The 12,542-nt window shown below is 40.5% G+C and overlaps 1 protein-coding gene across 1 annotated transcript in view; it reads right to left on the reverse strand.

Moving 5' to 3' along the window:
• LOC124554785 overlaps positions 1-12,542 on the reverse strand; it is a 121,815-nt gene that overhangs the window by 73,382 nt on the left and 35,891 nt on the right. The window contains exon 6 of the mRNA XM_047128433.1: positions 11,309-11,525. Coding sequence (XP_046984389.1) covers positions 11,309-11,525 — 217 coding nt within the window. The remainder of the gene's footprint in view (positions 1-11,308; positions 11,526-12,542) is intronic.

The raw sequence follows: 12,542 nt of genomic DNA on the forward strand, positions 1-12,542 counted from the left end.
TGATATTCCCAAAACTTCACCCTCCGCCTGCTCATTGTCTCACAAATTTATAGTTTTCTCATGTTTAAACCACGTAACTCATTTTGCAGCATCGGAAAAAAATAATCAGGTTAATCAGGTAACTGTCGAGAAATGCTAAAAATTTCACATTCATCCACAAACTCAAATGAGTATGGTACTCCATGTATTATCTATTGTAACTGCAACATATTTATCAACAACACAATGACTGACACTTTTTGCAAATCAAGGACACATGCTATTGTAAAAAAAATGTTCATTTACATACATACTCAATAAATTACTGTACTGTAGATATTCAAGTGTCCTTCTTAGGGGACACGGTCTTAATGTAGCACTGTCCATGTGAGTGAGGAGGTTTGCAGGCTCTGGATCCGAAGGCCTATGTCGGCGGTAGCAAAGCTACCAGCAGGGTCACCCATGCTGGACAGGCCGAAAGGGAGGAGCCAGACCAAGTGTGTCCCACAACGACCTATTGAAAACCTGTCTCTCATCCTTTTCCTATCCCTAGCCCATCCTTTTTCTTTACCTTTTCATTTCCCCCACTTAACCGATGCTGGCGGTTAAACCACATATAGGGGTGTGGAGAAAATGAAAAACTCATATGCAGAACATCTGGTAAATTGTCAGTGCCTGGGCGATAAGGTCGCAGCCCCTCCAAGGCAATCGGAAGCGGTGGGCCAATCACCTACCCTTCTTAAATAACCTGATTACTGAAACTGAGACAAGAATAAAAAACTGGATGGATAAACTGGTGATGACCTTTGGCATGAAAAGGAAAACGAAAATTGGCTTTTGGAATATATGAACCTTGAGGGAGAGTCAAGCTGAAACAAGTGACCAGGGAAATGAATAAGTATAAGCTTGATATCCTGAGATTGAGTGAATTGAGGTGGCCGGAGTTTGCTGAAATGCAGACATTGGATGAAATTCTGTTTTTATACTCAGGATCTGAAGAGGAAGAGGAAAACTGGGATGGAGTTGGGATATTGTTGACCAAGACATCAAAGAAGAGCCTTCTAGAATGGAGACTTGTGTCCAGTTGGATCATGACTGCCAGATTTAAGACGAAGACCCAAAATGTGATGCTTTTCGAATGCTATGCCCCCACAGACATCAGAGATTGAGAAGGAAGAGGAGTTCTATTAATTGCTGCAAGAGACTGTAAGTAAAGGAGTAAGAAAGATATCCTCATTGTTATGGGAGACATAAGTGCCACGGTGGGAGGTATCAGTGACGGGTTGGAACAGATAATCAGGGTAAATGATTTGGGTGAAACGAATGATAATGGGGAAAGATTTAGTGACTTCTGTGCAAGCCATGACCTTGTAATAGGAGGGACCTTGTTTTCTCACTGGAGATGTCATAAGATAACATGGGTATCCCCATATCATATTACAGAAAATCAAATTGACCACATCACATTATCCAGGAAGTTCAGGAGGAGCCTGGAAAATGTGCAGAATGGAAGAGGAGCAGACGCAAGTAGCGACCACCATCTTGTCACTGCCAGTTTCTGAATGGAGATTGTGGCTCCCAGAAAGATATTAGAGCCAAGAAATAGAAGATTTGACATAGGTAAACTGAAAGATCCACAGATAGCGGAGGGGTTCCAGCTGGAATTCCGGAATGGATTCCAGGTGCTGGAACTGGAGATGACTGAGGATAAGGACATGGAGGAGATGTGGATGGAAGTTAAGAATACTTTTGTGCAAGTGAGTGAGAGACAACTGGGCTTTAAAAATCGCCTGTGGAGAGATTGGATGTCTGAACATACCTGGAGGAAGATCACCCATAGAAAGCAGGCCAAGGGAAGAGTAAACCAGAGCAGGACCAGGCAACAAAAAGCACAGACACAAGCTGATTATAGAGCAGCAGAGACGTGAAAAGGAGTGTGAGAAGAGACCACAGAAGGTGGATAGATGAACAGGCTGACAGAGCAGAACAGGCAGCATGGAGGGGGGATGTGAAAGAACTATATGATATAGTTAAGATGCTCTCAAAGAAAAGCTTCCAGAGGAGAAAGGGGAGATAGTAACTACATATGAAAAACAATCACGTAGGTGGATGGGACACTTTAACGAAGTTCTAAATGGAGACCTTGGCGGTGAGGTAGAAGAACAAGAACAAACGGAATACAATGATCCTGCTCCCAGCACTGGTGCAAATGCACCCACGAAAGCATCAGACAGTGCTGAAGCAGATCAAGAATGGGAAGGCACCAGGACCAGATAATATAGCACCTGAGATGCTGGAAATAGACTTGGACACCACTGTCGAGTTATTGCACATCTTATTAGATAAGATATGGAGAGAGGAGAAACTGCCAACAGATTGGAAATGAGGTATTATCGTGAAAATACCCAAAAAAGGTGATGTTAATAACTGCAATAACTGGCGGGGCAGTACCCTATTGTCAGTACCAAGTAAGGTACTTTCAAGGATCATTTTAAACTGCATTAAGGATTCTATGAAAGCACAGCTAAGGATAGAGCAGGCAGGTTTTAGAAAACATCGAAGCTGTGTGGACCTTATCAATACTCTCAGAATTATTCTGTAACAAAGTGCAGAGAGGCAACACACCCTCTAGCTTACCTTCATTGACTTTGCAAAGGCTTTTGACTCTGTCAATCGAAGAGTCATGTGGGATACACTTGCAAAATATGGCATTCCAACGAAGATTATTATTATCATCAAGGAAATGTATAAAGACTATGAATGCCAAGCACTACATAATGGGGAACTAACAGAGGCTTTCCAAGTTAATTCGGGAGTACGACAATGGCGTATTCTTTCACCAACACTATTTCTTTTGGTGTTGGACCATGTGATGAAGAGAGTGATGGGGGGACGGAGGGGAGGTGTGCAATGGCAGATGCAGTATAGGCTCAAAGATCTAGATTTCACAGACGACATCTGCTTAATGGCACAATGATATCAAGACATTGAAGAGAAACTGGCCGCGTTACAGTGAGAGGCAGAAGTTGCAGGCCTCGAGATAAATGCTTACAAAACCAAAAAAATGCAGATAAATTCGACCATCACGACTAGACTAACCATTAATGGAGAGGACGTAGAATAGGTCCAATATTTCCTTTATCAGAAGCATAGTCACGACTACTGGAGGCACTGAGGACAACATCTACAGTCCCATCCGCAAAGCAAATGGTGCATTTGTACAACTGTACCCTGTTTGGAGAAATAGAAACATCTCAAAGAAGGCCAAACTCAGGCTTTTCAGTAGTAATGTGAAGGCTGTTCTGTTGTATGGTTGCGAAACTTGGAAGGTAAGCACATAAAAAACCAGCTCCAAGTTTTTATCAACCACTGTCTCCAGCATGTGTTAAATGTGAGATGGCCAGATATAATGACAAATGAAGATCTTTGGAGGAATACAAATCAGCAACCAATCAACAAACAAATCAAGGAAAGAAAATGGAAAAGGATTGGGCGTACATTGAGGAAACCAGATTGAGCTGCTGAAAGGATGGTGTTGGACTGAAACCCTCAAGGAGTTAGAAAACATGGTCATCCCAAACAGACCTGGAAAAGGACGATCGAGAGAGAAGCTGCAGTGGATGGGAAAAACCTGGAGTAAAGTGAAGAGTCTTGCTAGAAATCGTACCAGGTGGAGGAATTTCATCACAGACCTACGTTCTAGAGGGAACGACAGGGACTAAGTCAAGATATTCAAGTGTACTTCAGATTGCTATTTATCATTCCCTTTCCTACTCTACTTTTGAATGGAGTGTGTGAAAATTAGTATATCCACTGATCCATACATTCTGCCTATCTCTCTTAAAGAAGAAGACTAGAATTCAATGGCCTGTCAACAGTGACATGTGCTGCGAGCACGGCAAGAGTTACATGGGTGAGTCTACACGTACGGTTCCCAATCACTGCGTTGGGCATCATTGTTACCTTAAATACAGCCATTTGGATAAATCAGTGGTGGGGGAGTACAGCCTGTTAAATAAGCACAAGATCTTGTTTGAACAAATGAGAGTACTGACTCACTTTTTGAACCACTGAGACACTGTGAACAGAGATGACGTTGAAATCAGTCTTTGTGAAAACAACTTCATTAGACACATTGGCTATGCACTTACCAATGCATGGAAGCATGCACTCGACAAGGAGAAAACACAGAGGAATACTTCCCACAGTTCACTGCCTGATTCAATGGATGGCGCAGCAACACTAGATAGACAGCAAATGCAAAAACTCTGTGGTGTAGAGTGGGCCACCTCTATATGCCCAATCAGGATGTACTCCAGGCAATCGTATGCCGTTCTGGGGGGTATAAAGGAGGGAACCTAGCCAGCTCACAACAGTCAGTTTTAATCCGTGACAAAGATGATGGTGGATATCACTGAAAGCTCGGAATTTTATCTGAATTTGACATGGCATGTGAACCAAGAAATTTTTATGGAAGTTTAGGATGGCATAAAATTTTTAAAGTAATATACATTTTAAAGTAATATACATTTTTGACAGTTAGTTTGCTTTGATGGAAGTGGCTGTTTCGATGAGGAGGGTCCCATTACACAAATCATGAACTGGTTTTATTATTCCTTTTAGGCCTCATAGTCATTTACGTTTGTACAAGCGGAAAAAGTTCCCACTCCTTTCATTTCAACACACATTTTATCACATGAGTTGTATTGAGTTGCATCATGTTATGTTCTCATTTACAACAGTTTCCTCATGAAAACTAGCCATCCCAGACCATTTGGTTGACTGGGAGGGAGCACCCTGGTTTCCCACTTTTCTTTCTTTCTTTCTTTTTTTTTTAACTTAAAAAAAGGAGGACGTGTTATAGTTTTCATCCTGGTTTAATGAAAACATGAGGCAATAGGAAAAAGATAGCCAATTTGAACAGAGTCCAGGATACCTTACCAAGGAAAATACGCATAGGGTGCAACAGATGCCTGCTACAAACTACTCTGTGCTCCAAGCATCCAGAGGTGTGGTAATACATCTTGCAAAAAGGACATCATGTACAGCTGTATGATAATCTTTAATGAGACATGACTTGATTCATGGCCTACAGCTACATCCTCAGGTGGACACCCAAACAGAAAAAATCTGAAGGATTATCCATATGGTCCAGTGGACCCACGTCATAACATTACTATCACAAAACCCTAATAATGACAATCACTGAACACACAATACTTTAAGTCATTCAAGACACTGATGTAAGAAAGAAGGGATCCCCAACCTTCACTGGTAAAAAGGGCCAAATGGTGCATACATCATTCTCCATAATAATGAGGAAGAACTGACAACCAATAATAAAAAAATATCGAACTGAGGAACCCTGGACAATAACCCATTGCAAACCGACGGTTTAAATACTTACAAATTATCCTGCACATCCTAGTGACAGCCCTCGCATACAGTTATCAACACACCAGTCTCACTGAGCATGCAACAAAGCATTGGCACTCAGAGCATAGCACTTATGTCATGGCTGGCACTAAGAGTGCCACGAGCAATAGTTTAACCTCATCCCCTATACTTATACACAACCGTACACTAAAACATACAAGGGTCATTCAATAAGTAATGCCCCATATTTTTTTAAAAAAGCCATTAATATACACAGACAAACGTCCTTGTTGGTGCTTCATATTTGATGTTTACTCTGCGTGGCAGTGTAGTTTCGAACCATTCTGGCAGATGGCAGGGCTATAGTGCAGCATCAAAATGGTGCCTATATAGGACTCACGTTATAAGCAGCATGCTGTTATTGAATTCTTGTGTGCAGAAAAAGAAACCCTGGTCAACACCCATAAATGTATGTGCAGTGTATGATGATGCTGCCGTTGATAGGAGAGTAGCTGGGTGACGGGTAAAGAACGTTGCAACCTCAGGAAATGCAGAAAAAGAACTCCATGATCAGCTACGCTCTGGACGTCCTGTCACAGCCACTTCTCCAGACATCCTGAATCTTGCAGATGCCGTTATTTGTGCCGACCAGCGCATAACAACTTGACAATTGGCTCTACAGTTGTTGCTCAGAATTGGAAGTGTGTCTGCAATGATGGAGACTCTCGGATATTCAAAGAAGTGCTCACGATGGGTTCCATGAATGCTCACAGCAGATGTCACCCTCAGACTTCCATCTCTTTGGGCTACTTAAAGATTCTGTATGAGGAAAACACTTTGAAGATGACAAGAGTGTCAATCATGTAGTGAAAACATGGCTACGCCTAAGGGACAAGAGCTTTTACCAGCAGGCAATACATGTTCTTCCACAACATTGGCGTACGGCCATAGAGAGTGATGGGCACTACGTAGAAAGATAGGACATGGACACGACATGTTGAGTATACTGTCACCAAATTCTGACTCTTAACAATAAATATGATTTCTGAGGAAAAAAATTTGGGCATTGCTTATTGAATGATCCTCGTACATGGCCCCAGACACAAGAGCATAGAAGAGAGAGGAAAAAAATTACATGTATTACCCCCCCCCCTTATCACTGTAGGTAAGATGATGATATAAACGCAATGCAAATTTACATTCAACACATGGAACAGTTTGGTATGGGCTACTGCTCAGGCTCTCCCAATTCCATCTCTTTTATTACTGGTTGCTATAGACAATGAAACCAGTCATGTGCCATTAAAGATTATTGTACAGCTGTAGGTGGTGTTCTTTTGTCTATATAAATGCTTGCTAATTAGTGTTTCACCACAACAGCCATATTCCACAGTCATGTAAGTGGTTGAGTGAAAGTGTAGGTGTTCAAGCAAGCACACTCACTCTCACTCACAGAACATATAGTATTAGAGAATGGTGTATGTTGACCAGCCCTCTATTCAGTAACGTACTTGCTTTATTTATCAAACAGATATACTACAGTGCCAAAAGCTTTTTTCCTGACTCAGTTTATTATTTCATCATAACTAAAGTGGAATCTTGGTAGCACACTTTTGAAAGGACTACAGACTTTGATCATCATAAACAAGAAATTGTACTATCGAAGAATATCTAATTTGGTAGTGATTCCATTTTCTTGTCTGTGAAAATGCGGAATTAAGGGTATCATATTTGGAGTAATATGGGACCTCACAATGCCATACTTCCTGACATGCTATCTCAATAAATTATACTTCAAAATGTGCCTTTCCCATAACACATTTGGAGTATCACACCCAGAAACACTCAAAATTGTGTGTTAGTATACAAGACGCAAAAAGTGTTCACTATGGAGATACTGGCTCAACCCAACATATTGGACGAGTGCACATCTATCATAAGCCAATTAGAATGCAGGAAAGTCATGTGATGTGAGTGTGTAACTTCTAGTGCTCTAAATACATTGGGGGGGGGGGGGGGGGGCAGAAGAACATTTACACCTGGAAAGATGACATCGATTTTGATCTGATGACAGCATATGCCATCTGGGGGATAGAACATGTACTGCTAACAGTTTCAACTTCATCAGTCAACAAACAGCATACTGGCATACCATCCAGAGTGTCACCTATGTCTACCTGTTAATAGGGAATGTTCACAGCCAGAAGTCTCTGTATGATGCTAATGTGTAAAGCAAGCAGGCAAACACATGCCACAGAGATGCACTTGTGCTTCCTACAGCCACATATGTGAGTTTGAAAGGGGTCAAACTGTGGCCTTCTGAGTGGTGGGCTGGTCCTTTTGGAGAATCAACATACAAGAGGACGTGCAGCGAATATTGTGCAACAAAGCTAGTATCAGTCATCACGTGAACAGTCTTATATCTGTAAACGATGTTCTGGACGTTCACGCAACACACCCACCCACCAGGACTGCCATACTGTAAGGACAGCAGTGGCAGTTCATACACTACCACAGCACAGGTAAGAGGGCTTGTGAACACAGACATGTCAACACGAACTGTTGTGAAGCAGTTATTAGCAGTGGGACTACGGGTAAGCACACCTATAGCTTGTCTTCCACTCATGTCACAGCATCAACATACACAGCTTGACTGGTACTGTCACAGTATCACTTGTATGGTGGAATTGAGTGCCATGGTCTTCAGCGATGAAAGCAGATTCTGCCTGCATGCAAGTGATGGCCATTAGCTTGTACAATGTAGACCTGGTGAGTATTGTCTTGTAGAGTGCATTCGTCCAAGACACACTGGGTCTGGCCCAGGCCTTTTGGTCTGGGGTGCGATAAGCTACAACTCTTGTTCACCTTTGGTGTTTCTGGATGAGGCACTAACCAGCAAAGCGCTGGTACACGCAGAATGCTGTTAGACCCTTTCTTGCAACAGGAAGGTGATGTGATATTCCAACAGCATAATGCTCACGCACACACTGCCCATGAAACTCAATGTGCTCTGCAAGACGTGCAGCAACTTTCCTGGCCAGCATGGTCTCCAGACTTGTCTCCAATCCAGCACATGTGGGATATGATGGGGCGAGAAGTGACTCGTGCGACTCGTTAACCAACAACTCTTACAACTATGTGAACAGGTCGAGCAGGCATGGCATAACATATCCCAGGACAGTATTCGTCATCTGTATGATTGACTTGGTGCCAGAGTCAGTGCCTACACCCGGCTAAGTCACATACTAATATGGGTGTTTCAGCATGGGTCGATACCTGGTACCTCAGAACTGCCTGTGTTACTGATCTGTAAATGTAATCATTTCATGTACTCCATATGCACTGTTGCAACAATAAATCTTGAGTGAATTGGACACCTATAAAAGGGTATACTAATTTTTTCCAGCAGCGTGTGTGTGTACTTGGCATGTGATGCAGAAAAAATAAAACATGCTAAACTTGCAATTTTTTATCACACTTCTCAAAACAAACCAACATAGTTAATTTAGTATCTCTCCATTACTGAATCATAATGGTTAACTGAATAGGGATCGTTATTTCAATGAACTACTGACATGTCATACATCTTGTTTCTCTAACTACATTACAATTTGCTGCCACTGTTCAGCTGCAATTCCTTCATTTTTGGTGAGAGATCCACTGTATGTATCTGACGAAAACTAGCCTTCTAGAAGTTGTTTGAGACTGTGTTTTCTCCCATGTGGAATCCAGGCACTACTTGAAAAATACATAGCATCCAAAATCATAACCTTTCTCATCACAGTATCAAGACAGGCCAGCCACTTCTGTGCAAGAAACTTCTTGCATTTTTGTTTCAGGCATTTCATAATGCATTGGTCAGGTGTCTGAAAGTGGCTTGTACAGCTGGGAGGAAAAAACACTACATTTATATTATGTACACATGATGGATCTTGAGGATGCAACACATGCATGTCAATAAACAGGACGATTTTCTAATTTGTAACACCCAACCTTGCATGGCAGGCACACAAGATTTGTTCAAATATAGCTGCTGTTATCCACGTGTTTGCATTAGACGTATATTTACACAGAAATGTCCGCACATTTTTTAAGCATTGTGGACACTCTGCCTTTCCAATTATTAGTGGCACCACCTTTTCTATTCCACTTTCATTACAACATAACAAAACAGTTAGCCTCTTTTTACTTAATTTTCTAGTGTGTCATTTTTCTCCTCTGAACTCGAGGGTTTTATCGGGCAATAGATAAAAAAGAAGCCCACTTCATCAGCATTAAAAACACCATTGGGACTCTACTTTTCTACAACTGATGGAAGAATATTTTTTCATGACTGAATAGTGTCAATTTTTATGCTTCCAGCTCCACCTCAAACACATTTATATGCCAAATTACGTCCATTCTTGAACCTTTAGATCCAACCACTGGATGCTTAGAAATCTGCAAGTCCCAACTTTAATGCCAAATATATTGACTTAGCCATAAACCATAGTAAACATCAGCTGGAGTATTTAAAGCACAAGCTTGTTTCACTCACTCCAGGAACACACTTTCCACTTATGGAAAGTGACCATCACATACTCGTGTCCATTTGCTGTTGTCTTCTTCCAAACATGCTGCCTCAATTATTTTTCATTTACTCACTGGTGTATTTAACGTTGATGGAGGGATATTCAGCTTTCGTATGACATGTGAATTTTTGTCCACTTCCTGAATAATGTTCTACTTTCTCACTGTCTTATTATCCATGACATACTGGTACATCATTTAACACAATAACTACCATGGACTGAGAATCAGTCAAATGCTAAATATGAACAAAGAACAGCAGACTGAGTTATGCATGATTCAGTTTATTGTTTGTCCACTACAGAAGTTGGAGCTACTGAGAAACTATACAATTTACTTCCACGCATCACTTCTACCATAGCAAATGATCTATATGACTTCTATAATTGCTGGCACTAAAGAGCACTATCTCCCTGCACATTTTGGCACCCCGTGGCTGCAAACATCCTACTTCCACCAGTCTCAGAACTCTTGGCAGCAAACACTGCAGTGGCCAAACAACACCAATACAACCAAATCTAAAGGTGCTAAGTGGGCAAGGAGAATGTACAAACTAGTCATTTAACACCCATTTAAAGCAACTGGAACTGGCTCTTCCAAAAGTGGACTTACTATGCGGGAAAACATGGTAGTAACGAATGTACTTACAAGATTCTATTGTAGTTAGGTTCAACATTGTGGTCATTTTAAAGTGATACAGATGTACATGCATGAGTAATTTTTGTAATGAAACAAACCATCTCGTGCAAATATGTGACCAACACTCAACTGGACTAACCACATCAGTCAACCATACAGGCAAACAGAATCAGAACAAGTACCATGAGTATGGCACTTGCGTGTTAGATAAAGGTGAAATAAATGTTACAATATTCACTTCTTCAGAAAAACATAGGAACAGGTAGAATTGTTCATGCTGTACCTCCACCCTTTTAACTGGAGTGCACGTCATATATGTATGACTTGAAAATGTTAACAAGGCTGATACTAACTATTTGTGACACAATAATAAACTAGCAACCTATGTAGCAGTAGAAATGATTGTATCCTTTGCCAGATTTTTGAAGGTTGTGGAACACAGCAAAACTAAATTTATACAACCAAAATGACTCTAATAATGTCTTTCATCAATTCTGAACCAAAGATAAATCACTCTTATTTCAGCTCCATGAACAAGTACAGTGAAGTTCACAAACTCATCAACACAGTTTGCTAAAAATCAACACTATACAAAGAAGAGAAGCCTATCAATTCAACAGACAACTGCTCCACTCTGTCATCTAGGGAGTAAATAATTTTTACGGATGTGAAGCAATAAAACTATTATTATTTTTATGTTGGAAAAAGCTAAACTATACATGGTAATAACAAGTGTTAAACTTACCAGCCATCAACAGTGAGCCTCGCCATCATGTAACGAGTGCCCCTCTGTTCACGGCAAGTATATATTGTACGCCGAAATCTTCCCTCATCCGGAAACCAAGTTTCTACAATATGAGTTTCATTAATCATTATGTCTGCATCTATATTCGCAGTATTTATCCATTCACCAGAGAAATTCTGAGGTAGTCTGCACCCTGGTTCCACCACTTCAGCCTTCACTGTTGAGTAATAGCTATGTTAGTAACAACATATGGAAAGTATATAGTTCTGAAATATTTATTCAAATCAGAATTATTAAATTTTGTGGAAATATTAACTACGTCTAATCAAAAAATTCTTAAGCTTACAGCATTGCCAGAAATCTGAACATAAAATCTGTGTGTGAATACAAAAAAAAACAATAATGATATTTTGACAGTACTGATAGAAAAATGCCATGAGTCACATTATGGAATAAGTGGTGAGACGTTCAGGTAACAACCCCCCCCCCCCCCCTTCTACTACGAGTTCTAGGAAGCAGAAGGTTGCTTTACACCCCAACATAACAGTCAATGACATAACATTCAACAAATATTATGATTTCCATTCTACAGTTCGATTTTATTATAACGATTTTTTCTTTTTTTTTTTTTTTTTTTGATAAGTTTCTACGACAGACTGTTGTTGGCACCGAGTTCCTACTGAATAAATATTAATTAAAGTACAAGCAGCTGCCAGGATAGGAATAGTTGTATTATGGAGTGTAATGACTTTGCAAGGTCATACAAACTCAGAATACTGCCTTAGGGGAACACACTGGCAGTCTGGTAAATGTGAGTTATTTGTTAAATTTTTCTGCCTCAGGTCACACAAATGGCATCAAATTACTGATTTCAAATTCTTAGCAATTCATAATCAGTTAAGTTCAATACATTACACAGTAGCTTGTCAAAGTACAGATGAACAGGCCCAATGAGGTAATACCTTTGTGACATATTAACACTGATTAACCACTATCTATGATTGACTGTTTTACAGCAGTGAAAGTAATTAAGGCACACAATAGTATGTGGTACTTGTACACGAAGCTGGCTACACATAGGTACACTTGCATTTGAGACATCTTTAGTTTGTGGAAATTTATCATAAACTGCAGTGTACGTTGTAAGGACTGCAGGAGTAACTGAAGTGATGACATCACACTTGGCAACAGTGATAAACACTACTTCACAGTGACTGAAATTGCCAAACACTCT

This window comes from Schistocerca americana, chromosome X (genome assembly GCF_021461395.2).
Source record: "Schistocerca americana isolate TAMUIC-IGC-003095 chromosome X, iqSchAmer2.1, whole genome shotgun sequence".
Lineage (NCBI taxonomy): Eukaryota > Metazoa > Arthropoda > Insecta > Orthoptera > Acrididae > Schistocerca > Schistocerca americana.